Source organism: Diceros bicornis, chromosome 38 (genome assembly GCF_020826845.1).
Source record: "Diceros bicornis minor isolate mBicDic1 chromosome 38, mDicBic1.mat.cur, whole genome shotgun sequence".
Lineage (NCBI taxonomy): Eukaryota > Metazoa > Chordata > Mammalia > Perissodactyla > Rhinocerotidae > Diceros > Diceros bicornis.
This window is the reverse complement of record NC_080777.1, coordinates 12,492,274-12,509,340: the sequence shown is the minus strand read 5'-3', so window position 1 is coordinate 12,509,340 and position 17,067 is coordinate 12,492,274. Positions and strand designations below refer to the sequence as shown.

Below are 17,067 nucleotides of genomic sequence, written 5' to 3'. Positions count from 1 at the left end.
AGTTTGCTGACCCGAAATACAAAAGCCAAATACACAGCTTTAATCCCTTTTCTTTGAGGTAAAGTCCCAGGAGGAAGGAACTTGAGCATTTACAATCCAGGCTCTGTCATATTGTAAACGACTATTTGAACAAATAAACGTTTTTACCACTGACTCTGTTATTTGTCTGTAAAGTGGAGTGTAATGGAAAATATCTAATCCACTTGAATGGCATGACATGGCTCCTTACTTTCTGATGGAAAAAAAAATAGTAGCTTTAACATGCATAGATAATTTAGTAGGTGATAGTTTAACGTGCTTTTAATGTTTATAAAATCAGAGGCCTTTTTTGAACCAATAGTAAAAGCTCTTACTTATAAGTATGATTCTATTGACAGTATTACTTAACATTCATCTAATATATTGACTTAAGGGTGATATTGACAGATGATATTTAAAACTATCCAGTTGATAGACAGCAGCAGGGAGAGTTCTGAGTTAAGTAGTTAAATAGATTAATGGTTCGTAAAATTTGTTGGTTATCTGAATCATCTCTTTTATTGTTTATCACCCACAACTATTATAGACTGTAAGTGACGGGAGTGTTACTATTTGTAAGAGAACTTAGGACTCTTTCCGGGGTAATGTGCAGGAAAAACAAATTTAATATTTTTCTCTTCAAGAAATGCCCATCCAAAAATCGCGTGTGGGAGTAAATGGTAAACTCTTAGCTAGCCTGGAAACTTGGAAGCCAAATGTTGAGTTTTGAATATACAAATATGTTATGTTATTTTTTAATCAAAAAGACAAAACTTGTATTTTTCAGTATTATTTATCACATATGTGAATAATGCAAAATGTAAAAGTTTCTGTACTCTAAGAAAAGTATTAACGGACTTTTTTTGTAAAACAAGGGGAAGGAGGTATTACTTCTTTCAGGGAGACTCAGAAAGGTTAAGGATACTATAATGATTATAATATAAAATATTTTACATAAAAATTATGGTATAATTATATAAAATACAATCACTTTAGTATAGAATAAGCCCAAGCAGTTGTCTGCAGGGTTGGTTTCTTGGGAAATGCAGAAAAATTTATATACCCACTTTAGGGACATTGCCAAGTTGGAGTTCAAGGGTCTGCATGGTAGTTTCTACCTGGTCGCCAAATCCTAACAGAAAGAGCCTTTCTTGCTTAGCAGTCACCAGAGCTTTATTATTTGAACTGGGAAGGTCAAGTGTAAAAAAGTTAGTTTTATAGATGAATCTGTGTCACATGAATCAGTAAGACTGTGTTTCTATAACGTAACTTTTGCATGATTGTATCCTAAGTTTTCCTGGGGAAACACAACTCGGGGAAAAAACTGTAGGCTGATGGGCTGCTGCACCTGTCACTGGCATCAAAGGGACAGGGGACAAGGGAGGCAGCGTGTGAGGATCACGAAGCCATAAGGCACAGTTTTGAAGGCGGAGCTCTGTTCACCCATCACACTTTGAGAAGCAAAACAGTGTTACTGAAAATGGCCAGAAACATTTGACCAGGAATTTGTTCCCAATTGGATTACTCATGTGACAGTTGAGCCAAAACAATGAAATTGTCAAAAGTGAATATTCTTGTGTTGCTACCTTTGGTGCTCATGGGGTGATATTACAGCCTTTCTGTAATCTCTTTCTGCTTTGTACTTTTTTTTAATACTTTTCCAGGATTCTTTTTCCCTATTTCCTATTATTTATTTCCAGGATTTTTTTCTCTAGATTTTTAATCTCCAGTTAATTTCTGTAGGCAATTAAACCTCCTTAGTAGTCTGTAAGAACAAAGTGAGAAATATATAAATGTTTAAAAATGAGAGATTTATTGGTTAAAATAAAATATTGTGTGTCTTATAGTTGCATACTCTGCAGCCATAAAACTTTTATATCGATTGACATGGATAGATGTTAATGACGTGTTGAGTGGGAAAGCAAGTAATGAAACAATGTGTTTCAGACTATAAAATACAGATTACATTTCTACTGTTTTAAGAACCTTAGTACAAGTTAGTTTCATAGTGAATCTCTCCATAATCAAACCTGTTTTCTTTGCCTTCACTTAGGATGGACAGCATTTTACCTAAAAAATGTTTTTAATAATCTTAGCCTGCTTTGCTACCATACTTTTATAGTTTTTAATTTACGTTTTTTATGTAACTGGTGACAAAATTCTTTCCACCTAGGAACCTGCACTATTGAAAGATTTGAAATCTGCACTTACACAATTTTGTCTATATGAGGCTTCTTTGCCTCTCCAGACTTAATTCAAGCATATATCTATTAACTTTCTAGCCCTCATGATTAAACAAATTTTAAGTTAATTGTATATTTTAAAGAATAGTGAAAACTGGATTAGCCAAAAATTGGGAAATTTTTTCAGTTGGTGTAAGGATTAAACAGAAGAGTACTGTATCCTTTTTGAAACTCTTTCCTGGATAGTTTAGTGCTAGTAAGTAGTCAGGAATTTGGCAGGCACAAGGTGCGTTATAGATCAATGGCTGTGTGCGTTGTAAGCAGTCTTACCCAGAGTAAGGATATTCTATCCCTTTTTGCTTATTCTTTCTCTCTTCTCCAGAGCTTCTCAGACTTGGCTTGCCTCCTGGCTAAAACCTGAAAGGGGGAAATATTCTCAGGGTGGCACTGCACACCTCTGTTGGTGGCCTCAGCTGGGCCTGCCTTTGACCCTGGAGCTTTAGTCTTAACATTCCATTGGCTGTGGGGCTTTCCCAAGCAGGTGACGAATGGCCACCCACTGGCTTCCGGGTGGGCCCACCGCCTTCCCTGCCGCAGGTGTCCTGCTTGTGATAATATTTAGTGTGGACTTGTCTCTCACTCCTAGTCCCATAAAGCTGCCTGTACCACTCCCCTGCCCTTTCCACCACCAGCTTACAAAGGAGAGAATAAAAACCCAGCTTTCTTGTTGCTTCCAAACAGCTGCTCACTGCTGCTGTAGGGCAGTCAGCTAAAACTGCGATGAGCTCGTTATGCGTGCCTTTTACTCCTACAGTCTAACAGAGAGAGAAGGTGCGAGATAGAGCTTGTTAGTAAGATTCTGATAAATGGAAGTTCTACCATGGATTTTTTTCAAAGTCATTGCAACTTAAATTCATTTCTTTGACTTTCCACAACTACAGTTGGAATTTTTAAAAGGCATTGTTTTTTTCCTTCTTAAAGACCAACGTATATCCTGGAGGTAGCATGGCAAGAAGGAATACATACGTGTGCGAAAGGACCACAGATCGGTACACGGCATTGCAGAATGGGAAAGACAGCAGGTAAGTGTTACTGCTCCACGTTAGTGCTCTTGCTGAAACGCCTGCAGCTGAAGGGGTCAAGAGGAAAGGAAACACAAAGTAGTAAGATTGCGGCCAACCTTCTGTCCCAGCATGGAAAGATGGGGAAATATTTAGGGAAAACAGAAGGTAAATCTCTTAACCTGAGAATTTCTGAATAGAATCTGATAGTAAATATTTCCCTATAACAAAGCAGATCAGACCATCCTAATCTGATCTTCATAATTTGAATCCTATTCTCTTATATCCCTGCCAATTCCTTCCTACCTCCTTCCCGTCTCCCCCCCCAATAAAGTCATTATTGAATCCACATAATGAAGGCTTTATTTTCCTTCCTCTAAAGAAATGTGGTCATCTCAACTGATCATTGAGAACCATGCAATTCTCACAGTGTTTTACTTTAAATAACAATAAATAATATTATTTAAAAAATTTAGCTTCTTTTCATCATGAGTTGTAAGACACATGAAGTAAGTGTTGTTATAAGCCACAGAAAGGTAAATGTATCTTCCTTGGACATAAGATCCTTTAGGCTAGAAAAATAGTTGGGAATTGATTTCTGGCCTATGACTAAGTCCTAATCTACAGCCCCTTTAATCTATAGCGGTTAACTGATTAATGATATGAGCTAAAAGTGTTTTGATGATGTTTCCAGAGATAGCATTTTTGTTATAATTAGGAATTCTTATTGTATAATGGACAGTGAACCACAGCAACACGTCACACCAAACTGATTTTTAGAAAGTGAAAAATGTCTCCAGTCATAATTATTTTATCCATAAGAATAATTCCATACCTTCTCAGCTTCACATATATGTATAGAGCAAGAGTGTGTGTGATCTTTTCCATGGAAGGGGTTGGAAAATTCAACCCGTACATTTTTTTGTGTGTGTGTGAGGAAGATCGGCCCAGAGCTAACATCTGCCAGTCCTCCTCTTTTTTTCCTGAGGAAGACTGGCCCTTGGCTAACATCCTTGCCAATCTTCCTCTACTTTATATGGGACGCTGCCACAGCATGGCTTGACAAGCGGTGCGTCGGTGCGCGCCTGGGGTTCCGAACGGGCGAACCCTGGGCCGCCTCAGCAGAGCGCGCACACCTAACCTGGCCGGCCCCCACCCTCTACATTTTTAACAAGAATATTGTTTTGTTAGTCACTCACAGTGCCACTAATGTTAATTTCTTTTAAGTGTTTGAGTCATGAAAGGTGTTAGTCAATTTAGATTTTTAAAAATCTGCTTCTTAAATTTTAGTAAATTCCAGCTTTTCTTCTTCTTTACATTTCCATGGTCTTCTCAACTGTTTTATGTCGAAAGCCTTACGGAGATGTCCGCGAGTAGCATATCTTCTGCAGGCTCTGCTGTGGCTTCTGCTGTCCCCTCAGCACGACCCCGCCACCAGAAGTCCATGTCCGCTTCTGGTCATCCTATTAAAGTTACACTGCCAACCATTAAAGACAGCTCTGAAGCTTACCGGCCCGGGTAATGTGCTGATTGCATTTCATTTTGTTTGTTGTTAAGAGTTTTTAAAAATAGAGCACCATATGAAAATACATGATTGGGACCATCACATTAAGAGCTTTCTGAAAAGATTCAGTGTTTGTGGCAGAGGAATTGTGACATCAACTTACTACATTCCCTAGCTGTGTTCAAAATGTTGCTTATAATTTGAATCATTTTCTAGAGGAATTTTCTCTTAAGGATTTTATTTTTAATTCATCCATAAAGTAAAAGTATTGCTGCGTAATTTATCATTTAGGTAAATTGAGTTTTTTATGATTTAAAAACAAGAAAACATGAGACTGGGAGTTGAGACCTCTGGGTAATCATCCTGGCTCTTACCCAGTCCTCGTTATTAATAAAGCTGGCCTTTCAGTTTCCCTGTCACTGAAACAGATGATTTCACAGAGCCCTTTCAGGTATAAAATTCTATGGCTATTTTTCTAGTATTTGTCTATGTTAGGATTTCTCAAATTCAGGAACATCTTTGATAGTTAGATTTGTTAATCATACTGGTGGTATCGTGTAGCATTGTGCTACCACTGAGGCCTAAATTATAAGTAGGAAATGATTCTATTCAAATGCTTTTTGATAATAAAACTCGTGTTCCAGGTTGCTGAATGGTTTAAGAGAATAGTAAAAACACTTATGCAACGCCCCTGGTTTGGCTTTTCTGATGCTGAGGAGTAGTTATCTTTGCATCCCTGTTTCAGTAATTTCTTAATCTTCAGTAATGACATTTTTATAAAAGGCATTTAGTTTCAAACTGAAGTTTTATCCCTCTCTGTACAATGACGATAATAAATGTAATTAACTCATGCATCACATCCTTAATGGGAAATAAAATAGGGCCGAATAAAAGTAGCCATAGCAGTTTTTTTCTGGTTTTGAGCGTGGGTGGAAGCTTTTCCCACCATTCTTCTGAATCCTATATCTTTATCTGTCCCCACAGGGCAACCCAGAGAGTGCCTGCTGCTTCCCCATCTGCTCACAGTATTAGTGCCACCACTCCAGACCGAACCCGCTTTCCCCGGGGGAGCTCAAGCCGAAGCACTTTCCACGGGGAACAGCTCCGGGAGCGGCGCAGCGCCGCGTACAACGGGCCACCTGCCTCCCCCTCCCATGAAGCGGGTGCGTTTGCACATGCCAGGAGGGGCACGTCGACGGGCATCATCAGCAAAATCACATCCAAATTCGTTCGAAGGTCAGTGCCAATGCACTGTGGTGTTTCATTTCCTCTAGGAATTATAAAGGAAACTTGCTTTTTCTCTTTAGTCTTTATATTGATTTTTCCAAAATAGTTGCATGACATTTCGTTAGAACTCCTCTTTACAGAAGTTTGAAGGAAAAAAATCAAGGAAGACATAAAGTGTTTTTCCTTGAGAGAGAGAAAGAAACAAAAAATGGACAAAATGAGAAGTTTAAAATTCTGTAAAATAGAGTGGAAAGAGCAAAACTTAACATCAAAAATGTGTATTTTAACAAAAAATGTATCCCCTACATAAAAGCCTTGATTAAGAAAAAGGAATTAAATGCGTTTACATTTATCTTTCGAATAATATTTCTTATCTTAAGAATACTTTTAAATTGCTTACTAATAATAGTTTACTTTTTTAAAAAAATGTAGTGTACCTATTTTTCTTTTTTGTAAAAAGCCTATGTACTGGAGTCACAGAGATTACGTATATAATTTAACATCATAAAATCTTAACATCAAAACACAGTAAACACAAAATGAATACAATAGTGTAGTAAACTTCTAATAAAAGCGTAAAATTGTACTTTTTTCTAAAAAGTAAACATAAATATACAGTACACATTGATTATACAAGTTGCTGAACACAACACAGGTTGATGTAAATTTGACCTGTCATTAGATCCTACTAGATGCCTACTAAAGTTCTATATGTACAGAGCACTGTGCTGGGTACCGCACAGAGATATCAGATACAGAGATGCATAAGGCGGCATGTGTGCCCTCCAGATTTGTACAGTCCTGGAAGAAACAGACCTGTAAACAACTAGTCATGATATAAAACAGAATGTGTGCTAAAACGAGGTGTGGGCACCGTGCTGGAGCAGTCCAGAGGAAGGCACGGCTGTCTCTGATGAGGGGGAAAGCTAAGGCTCCATGCCATATAGTTATCTGCGTAGAGCCCTAAGTGATAGGTAAGAAATTATTAGACTTGCTTTAACAAATATTAATTAAATATTTAATTTTCAATATTATTAGTGTTCCTAGGATTTCAAAGAATGGGTATGAAAAACAGAAGCAGAAGCTTTAGTCTCTTGCCTTTTCCCGGAGCCGTGTATGGACTTAGTTCATGGATGAGTTTGCCCAGGATCACATGGCTGAGTTTAAAACTTTAAACCTTCAAATGCAACGCCAGTTTCTAACCATATCAGTCAATGGTTTTGTGCCATTTAGGCAGTTACCACACAACATGACATTTTGATAGAGGAAGACCTACAAGCTCACCAGTGGAGTTGGCATGACAGTTGGACAGAAGTGCTGGCTGACCGTCTGTAGGGTACGAGGTAGATTATCAGTAGGTTCTGCTGTTTTAACTTGGCTAGTTAAAGCCATTTTTAAAAGCCAGTACTTTCTCATGGTTAAGCCAGGATTAATTAAAAGCGAAAGAGAATAGGTTTCGAGTTTAATGGTCGATTAATACTCCATTGCACATTAAGCATTGTGCAAAATAAAATATTTCTCTTTACTTTGCAATAAAAATTTAGATTCTAGAGGGAACATAATGAAGAGCACTGGACAAGAACTCAGGACAGAATGTCAGAGCAAGGAAGTGCCATCGAGATGGTCTATTGGGAGGTTAGGATAAAGGACTGTCACATAGTCATTTACCAAGTATGTGAAGACCTACTCGGTGCTAGACACTCTACTGGAGCTGTTGATACGGCAGTGAATGGGGCTGACATGGCCCCTCCCCTCCTGTGAGCAACTTCTCGTCTTGCAACATTCCACACAGTCAAAACATTCCCCTCACTTGTCTTCTGATTTTCCTCCCACCTCTCAGACTAGCTGTCCCTTCTCAGGCTCCTTGGCTCATTCTCTTTAGGTTCCCTTGCCTATCCCCCTGACCTTATGTCAGACTGCCCCAGGACTCCGTCTTTGGACGGTTCTCTTCTCTGGTTGTGCTCCTTCTCTTGGTGATCTCATTCAGGCCTGTGACACTAAATTCCATCTGACATTAACAACTCCCACGTCTGTATCTTTAGCCCAGATCTCTCTTCTGAACTGCAGACGCACATATCTAGTTGTCTACTCAGCCTCTCCACTTGGATGCATAATAGACTCTCACACAGAACGTGTTCATCTTCCCCTCCTAACAGGTCTCCTAGCTTCTGCCCATGTTCTCCTATTCTGTTTTCAACAATGTAAGTCCTCGATTTAAAGCCCTCGGCTTGCTTCCATCTTGCTCAGAATATAATTCAGAGCCCTCACAGTGGGCCCCGAGGCTCTACGGGGCCTGGCCGCCCATTTCTGCTCTGAACTCCTCATCTCTCACTCTTCCCCTGGCTAGTTCCACACCAGCCACACAGGGCCCCCGACCGTCCTCGAGCTCACCAGGCCCCCCGTTCAGGATTTTGTACTTGCTGTTCCTTCTGCCTAGAATCTTCTTCCCCTGATATCTGCACAGTTGGTTTCGACGCCTCCTTTCGGTCTTTGCTAAAGTGTCACTTCCTCCACGAGGCCTTCCTCAACCCCCTATTGAAAATCACAGCCTCTTCCTCCCAACAGTCCCTTTCCTGCTTTATTTTTCTCCATAGCACTTACCACCACCTGAAATAACATATGCACTTCACTTTACTTGTTCACTGTCTGTGTCTCCCAACCAGAAGATGAGCTCCATGAGAACAGGGGTTTGCTTGCTTGCTTTATCTTATGCTGAATCTGGGCTGAATCTTGAGTGCCTACTATGGGCACATAGTATGGCCTTCAGTAAACAGTTATTGAATGAATGGGTGAGTAGTGTGGAAGACAGTTTAAAAAGTAAATAAACAAGTAAGGTTATAATAAATTCTGTCAGTGCTGTGAAGGAAGCAGGTCCTGAAATAGAGAATAAGGGTGTTCAGAGCTAGCCTCTGAGAGGAGCTGGTGTGAACGTTTCCCAAGTTCCATGATGCTCTTGTTAAATTTTGAACAATGTCATTTAGTAAAGAATTTTTTTGGGTGAGGGGAGAAGGGAGGGAGGAGGTTGTTTGCTGTCTTTTGTTAGCAATTTAGTAGAGTTTTTAATGGCTTGATTTTTAACATATTTTAATTAATTCCAGATTTGGTTAAAGAGAAAAAATTCTCACTTCTCCTCCCAGTTTGCTTGTCATCAGGTGAACGGCTTTGGCTTTACAGACATGTTTGTTCGCTGCAGTGCATGAGGTCTTCTTCCTGATGTAGTGTTTTGTAGCTTGAGATTGGGCCCCATGATATGTACACCACAGATGATTTAGTGCAGGATGATGAGCAGCGTTCAGTCCGGGAGTGAACCTGCTAGGTTCTATAGCAACTGACAGGCTGAAAATGCAGTTGGTCTTTCTGCATTTGCAGCATATTCAACTTTTGGGAGGGTTGGAGGCTTGGAGATAAACTAGAGGGCTTCTCAATGTTCAGGATATCTTCCAGCCTTTTTATTTAATATTCTCAACTCAATTCTCAGCTTATCAGTCCTTCCCACTTGTCTCTTCTTCTTAAGTCCGTCCTGGGGTCAAGCCCTGCCCTTGTCTCCACTCCCTTCACTGTCCTCATTTCACTGTGCCTATAGCGTGAAGAAATGGAACCACACACTGACACCCCCGTGTGACCAGCACCCCAACTGGGTGCGCTCTGGGGCAGGGCTGGCTTTGCGTGCAACCTGGAGCCAAGACACCGCACAAACTTTGGGAGCAGCTAAGTTGATGTGCCAATAAATGCTTAAAAAGATGGAAAAATAGGATTTTGTAGGGAAAAAGTAAAGGAATTTGGGTCATTAAGCTTTAAGAAGGGAAGGATAAAGAATAATTCAGAGTTAATTATTCGTGTATTTGAAAACCAGCGTTACACAGAGAAAGCCAGTTAGTAGTTCTCCTCGGCCAGTAAGAATGCTGTACGCTGAAATAACCACACGAGAGAGTTGTTTCTGGTTTTAGGAAAGAACTTTCCGAATAGGAAAACAGTTGACACTAGAATCGTCTATCAAGGGAGGATGTAGATGTACTATTTCAAAAGTCATTTAAATAGCATTTAGAACCGTTTGCTTTCGATAGGTCCTATATAACTGCTAGATAAACTGGAGATTATACCAAACCTTAGCATTTTCTAACCATAGCTCACTCTTGTATAGGGAATGACCTAATTAGTTTCATTGATTATATATGGCTACATATAAGACATTGGGCTTGTTTTAAGTGTTGGAGAGCCGTGCTACACTGCACATGCTGGTACAGCTGGCTGCGCCTTCCGTATCCCCAGCTGCCTCCCACCATGGCTCCTTACTGCTGACTTACTGGACTATTGGAAACCATTTCCAGTGGCAGAAATTCTTCAGGCAGCATTCTCAGCGTTATCCAGGAAGGCAGGAGCAGGGTCTGGGGAACGACGTGGTGAGTCAACTGCCATTTCAGCAGTTGTGGCGGGAAGAAGGCCAAGGGGTGTTTCATTCCTGATGCTCCAAGTGCGGCAGCAGTGGAATAGGTGTCTGCTAACAGCGATTTACAAGGAAAAACATAAATAGGACAGAAAAGTCCAGTGAAACGTAGGCCCCTTCCTATTAGAGGAATTTTATATTAGCAGCAGGAATCAACAGCCTTACTACCTTTCTTGCTCAGCTGATGGACTGCCCCTCAGTATATATCAGCACATCCCCAAGTAACAGAAAATGTACATTTCACTTGGAGTCTGCCCAAAAAATGGTTTATTTCAGCGTGTTATAATAAGAATAGATTTGTATAGATCTCGTTGAATTTTTATTATACTTCCCAATGAAAATGCCAGTTATTAAAAATAGAAATTTAAGAAATCCCATTTGAATGTGAAAATACATCTTATTATCCTTTTTTGTGTGTGTGTGAGGAAGATCAGCCCTGAGCTAACATCCATGCTAATCCTCCTCTTTTTTTGCTGAGGAAGACTGGCCCTGGGCTAACATCCGTGCCCATCTTCCTCCACTTTATATGGGACGCCGCCACAGCATGGCTTACCAACCGGTGCGTCAGTGTGCGCCCGGGATCCGAACCGGCAAACCCCGGGCTACCGCAGCAGAGCGCGCACCCTTAACCGCTTGCACCACCGGGCTGGCCCCTTTATTATCCTTTTTAATTCAGATAGGAAAATGGTTTTTACACAATATATTTGTCAAGAAAGGCCTATTGTTAAAGGCCCTGAGAAGTATAGGGCATTCATATTTTTAACCACCAGTTAAAGCTATAGCTCTTAGTGTATGGATGAGTTTTATTAACTTGATGAGAAAATGGCACTGATTTTATTCCTGTTACATTCATATTATGTAAATAACAGTCATGTGCCACATAACAATGTTTCGGTCAATGCTGTACCTGCGTGTATACGTCGGTGGTCCCATAAGATTAGTACCACAGAGCCTAGGTGTGTGGTAGGCTATACATCTAGGTTTGTGTAAGTAAGTACACTCTGATGTTCGCGTGACGACAAAATCACCTAACAATGCATTTCTCAGAGTGTATTGTTTCTCGTATCCCCATCGTTAAGCAACACGTGACTGTAATATAAATGTTCTGGAATGGTAAAAACATTAACTTAAGGGTTCAAGTTGGTGATTTTTCCCAACTATCTGATAGTGTTGTGCTCCGTCACAAGCCGTCTCTTAACATATTTAAAGTGGTTTATAACTTGCTACTCCTATGTAGATATTTAATTACCTTTGAAAATGACAAAGTAGTTAAAATTTTGGTAGACTTAAAAAATATTAACTACATTCAACAAAAGGACAATTAGTAGAGTTTTCCTGGTTTTATTTCACAGGTGGATATCCAGGTAAGATCAGTGTTTCTGTCTAAGATTGAATTCATGTTTTTAAAAGACTCGCCTGCTTGGATAGGCTGTTGGTTTGCTGTAATATTTTATTATGTGCATGAATCATTAGCATAACTTCTGAGATAAGTTATTTGATTATTTAAAGTTGGTATTTTTAGAAATACTTATGAATGTGTTGAGCTTTATTTCTAACTACAAGGTTAATTTATATACTTTCTAAATTGAGCGACTACTAGAATTATGTTTAATAACAAATAAGAAGTTGAATCTTGCTGTTGATAATTATTAAATAGTTTTAACTTTAGATTGAACTAAACTAAACCAAAAGATAAATTATGACTTTAAAATCATGGCTGGGAATTGGAAGATCATGTAAAAAAAAAAAAAAAAAAATCCTAAACTGTCACCTCGCATCTCCTCTATGACAATACCCAGTAGACGCTCAATAAATGACAGTTACGTGTGGCTGTGATGGAAACGTGAGAAATAGTGTTAGCCTGACTAGTAATAGAAAACTGTCATGCTAGAAGTTTGCTCAACAAGTTAATTTTAAAATCATTTTAGATGTAGGTTTTCTTGATATATTTTTCACTCTTATCATTAAATCTCAACCTCCACTTTGTTTTGAGGGATCCAAGTGAAGGCGAAGCCAGTGGCAGAACCGACACCTCAAGGTGAGGAGCCACTATTAATACTTCGCTGCCAGGTCCCTGTGTCTGAAAACGTGCTTTTGAAATACTTACAGCACCTAATAAACATGACTAGAACTAATCACTAGATAGTATGTGTATTTGAAATTTTTATATCGGGATGGGTTTTCCTAATGTTGCCTAGCATTTAATTAAGTTTAAGTTAATTAAGTTTGTGTTTTCTGAACATTTTGAGTTGTATGCTTTGTAGAGAAATAGCCTTTCTGTCCTATAAAATTGTCTTAGCAGAAGAATTAATAGATTAAAATGTACTGATCCTTTTCTCACTAAAATGATGTAACTAAAATTAGTGAGGGAACACAGAACTCAGAGGTAACCAAGTGTGTAGGAAGATCTGATATTAGTAATATATTTTAGGGGAGTATTCAGTGGTGGACCATGTTTTAAAACTCTCACCCTGCCATACTTCATGGTTTTTGACGTTTAATACTGGTTGTGTATTTGTTCTGGCGATGGGTCTCACACTCAAGCAGTCAGAATCAGTGGAGGGCTTGAGAAAACAGATGGCTGGGCCCCACCCCCAGGGTTTGTGATGGGGGGTGAGACGCTGATACTGCTGCTCTGGGGACCACGTTAATGACGCATTAGTACTTCTGTTCATATTTGTAAATGGGAAGTTTAAGAAATGAAGCTATTAAATTATTTTGAGTGTACACCAGTATTAAGGGATCCAATATAAATCTCAGATCCTCGACAAGCAGTTCCTCAGTAGGACAAATGCCTGGCTTCCTTCAGGAATTATTTTTGACCAGCTGAACAAAAGCCTCAATTTATTTTCTAGGTTTTTAAATTATTCGAAATATAAAACATAATGAATTTTGGAAAAACGTTATTAAGCATCCCTATGTAGTCTTTTTTACAAACTATTCTGTATTTATGTTTAGTCATAATAGTTGAAATTTTTCTTCATTGAGTTCGGTACCTGAGTCACCACGGTAGGGAGCCACAGGGAGGCAGGACATATGTGTTTAGTGTTCTTCCACCTATTAAATAAACATGAAAACTGTTGTTTTCAGCCCCTCCCTCACTTAGTCATCACTTTTGAGCCCCCTTCTTGTATCTTGTCCTATTTTTCTACTAAATTTCTCTAGAGGCATTTAATAGTGTATAGTGTCACAAGTGGCTGCTGACGTTGCACTTAATCTGCATGCATTTTATCCTTTCAGTGGGGCTGCATGTCCCTTTTGTTTGGTCATTGTTGGGTTTGTTTTCTTTTTTCACTTTTGAACAAACTTATTGAATATCTGCTATCTATCAGATACTTGCTGGCCATTTAATCCTCACAAAACCAGGTGAAAAGTATCCATTTTACAGATGAAGAAACAGTAAGGAGCATAGGTGGGACCGAACCAGTTCTGAGGAGGTTCTGTCATTTCAGGGAGGTGGCAGGGCGTGATGGTGGAAAGCACAGGCTCCCGAGCCGGACCGCTGGGTGTGAGCTGTGTTGTACCACTTCCCTAGCTGTGTGTGACTTGAGGAAAGTCACTTTAACTCCTCGTGCCCCATTTCCTCATTCTGACCGCCTCCTAGGGTTGCTGTGAGGGGCGAAGGAGTCGATAGTACATGTTAGGCACTTGGAACAGTTCCTGGCACCTAGTAACGCTCAATAAATGCTCGCTGTTACTGTTAGTATCAGCATTTCCAGGAGCTTTCCACACGTAACGTTACCAGTGGCGATGCCTTTGAAAAACATATAGAAAAACATCTTGTACCTGTTGTCTTAAGGTTACCAGGTTTCCTTGGGGGAATGGAAGGAAACTAGACTTAGAATAAAACACCTGATTTCTAGTCTTCACTTTTCAACTCATTAGCTCTATGACCTTTGAAAAGTAATTAAGTTTCCTGGCCATCAGTTCTGTTTTTAAAATGAGTGTTGGATCAGGTGACCTCGTGAGTCCCTTCCAGCCCTCACATGCTGATTCCATAACCTGAGATATACATGTGGTCCTGATAAGTGACCAGTTGAATCTGCACCCCCAAAGAGGCCTGTGATGCAACAGCTTAGATTCAGTGAGCAAAGAGAGAATAATAGAGAAGACAGTGAAATAAATACTTTCCATACTTATTTAATAGTCTTTGGAAATTTATTTTCTCTGCTTATTCCCTGCCTTATTTTCTCAAGCTTGCATAGTTGGCAGAGCTTTGAGGGCTTAGATACTTGGGAATGAGGAGAAGAACGTATACATACATGAATATACATTATGTGATAATATTGATATAAAATGTATATATGAATATAAAATATTTATAGAGTATAAACTCCTTTCAAAGTATATCATTTCTTCTTTAAATCACATATAAGTCAGATAGGTTACAAGTTAAAATGGCAACATCTGTATTTGGATAATTGCTCAACAAATTTGATTACAGAGTCTTCTGAATCATAAATAATCGATTAATTTTACCTTTCTGTGATTATTGGAAATAGGTTTTCTGGCTCTATGTTATTTATAGGAGACCTCCAATAAGAAAAATTCAGTAAGGTTGCTTTCATTTAACAAATATGTGTTAATCATCTACTGTGTGCCCAGCATAGTTCTAGAGGCCTGAGATGGGTCAGTGAACAGAACAGACAAAACTCCTCGCCCTCCTGGAATTTACAATCTAGTGGTAGAGTCAGACAATAAAGAATAAATAAATGAATTGAATAGTATATTAGAATGGGGTAAGTGCTATAGTGGAAAAAATAGAGCAGGGTAAGGGGGATTGGCCAGGCCAGGGTAGGAGTTGGGGGTGCTATAGGGTGGTCAGGGTAGACCTCAGGGAGAAAGTGAGCAGAGATTGGAAAGAAGTAAGGGAGTTAGTCACGCAGCTATCTGAGGGAAAAGCATTTCTGGCAGAAGGAACAGCCTGTGCAAAAGCTTTAAGGCAAGAACATACCTCGTATGTTCAAGGAATAGTATGGAGGCCCATGTATCTTGACAGGAGTGAACAAGGAGGAAAATAATAGGAGATGAGGAGCTGTGGGTAGGAGTTGGAGTGTAGGTCATGGGAGCCTCGTAGACTATTTTAAGGATGTCTTAGCACAGCATTAAGACTGTTAGAGGACCTGATGTCTGCACTCCCACGGTGCTGTAACCTGGCATCTTGCCTCACTGCAGTACAGCATTCTTTCTCAGCATTATCAGGGATAAAAGCCCTCTGTAGCCATTGCTACCATCCTTGTCTTCAGTCTTTCTCCTACCCAAAACAGGGAGAAAACAGGAAAATTTTCTTTATATTTCAAAAATATGTATTTATAGGCAGAATGCTAGTGGCCTCTGTTTTGTGTAAATGTACAGAAAATGGAGACTCTGCTTTTGCTTACTCAGAGAAATATCGAAGGAACTGAAAAAGCATTAAATTCTTCACTTTCAGCTGCAAACTTGTTTCCCACAAACAAATATATTTAAGAAAATACACTATTTTAGATTGAAGGTATAAATAAAAGTCAAAAGAGACAGCATCCTGGAGTCTGTTCTTATAACAGCAAGATGACATACCCCTCCGTATCTACCTGAAGGCAGTCTGCAAATTGGGTAGTTTCATCAGGCGCTGCAGTATGATCACTTAGCCTTTACAGGTGTCTTGATTTCTTTGCTGAATGGAACTTTTGTTTTCATTCTTTCCTTTTGCCCTCTTCTTCTAGAAGTACGTCAGGGGAACCAAAAGAAAGAGACAAGGAAGAGGGTAAAGATTCCAAGCCACGTTCTTTGCGATTCACGTGGAGTATGAAGACCACTAGTTCAATGGACCCCACTGACATGATGAGAGAAATCCGGAAAGTGTTAGATGCGAATAACTGTGACTATGAACAGAAAGAGAGGTTTTTGCTTTTCTGTGTCCATGGAGATGCTAGACAGGATAGCCTCGTGCAGTGGGAGATGGAAGTCTGCAAGTTGCCCAGGCTGTCACTTAACGGGGTCCGCTTCAAGCGAATATCTGGGACATCTATTGCCTTTAAGAACATTGCATCTAAAATAGCAAATGAGCTTAAGCTATAAAGAAATTCAAATTTACAGGATCAGGGAAGATACATCCATAGCCGAGGTACAGTTTTGAATGTACTGGTAATGCCTAATGTGATTGGCCTGTGAATCTCCCCATGTAGAATTTGCCCTTCATGCAATAAGGTTATACATAGTTATGAACTGTAAAATTAAAGTCAGTATGAACTATAATAAATATCTGTAGCTAAAAAAGTAGGTTCACCTGTACAGGTAAGTATATTGTGTATTTCTGTTCATTTTCTGTTCATAGAGTTGTATAATAAAACCGATGATTGCTTAAAAACTTGTATAGTTGTCTAGATTTCTGCACATAAATGTACGTTTGATGCTTTGAGTTGAAAATGTTCTTCCCTGTTATTTACATTCTGGTGGGTTTTTTAAATTCTTACCTCCATCATGCAATTTTGAAAATTGTGTCCAGAATTAAAAGTGCACAGAAATAGTCTTTACAATTGTAGCATGGACTTTTAAAAATTATTTTAAAATCATATTTAAATTTAAACCAGAAGCTGATAAATAGATCAGCTTTATTATTCCTGCTTCTCTTTGCTCTCATCCTTGTTATCA

General features: G+C 39.3%; 1 protein-coding gene across 3 annotated transcripts in view; it reads left to right on the top strand.

Moving 5' to 3' along the window:
* Positions 1 to 16,787, top strand: part of MARK1 (microtubule affinity regulating kinase 1) — a 120,635-nt gene extending 103,848 nt beyond the window's left edge. For 2 of the 3 annotated variants that reach the window (XM_058533679.1, XM_058533678.1), the window contains exons 14-18: positions 3,183 to 3,283; positions 4,616 to 4,780; positions 5,751 to 6,002; positions 12,431 to 12,475; positions 16,140 to 16,787. In XM_058533679.1, coding sequence (XP_058389662.1) covers positions 3,183 to 3,283; positions 4,616 to 4,780; positions 5,751 to 6,002; positions 12,431 to 12,475; positions 16,140 to 16,494 — 918 coding nt within the window. In that variant the 3' untranslated portion in view covers positions 16,495 to 16,787. The remainder of the gene's footprint in view (positions 1 to 3,182; positions 3,284 to 4,615; positions 4,781 to 5,750; positions 6,003 to 12,430; positions 12,476 to 16,139) is intronic. The other variant, XM_058533680.1, reaches the window with a different exon arrangement.
* Positions 16,788 to 17,067: the final 280 nt, after the last annotated feature.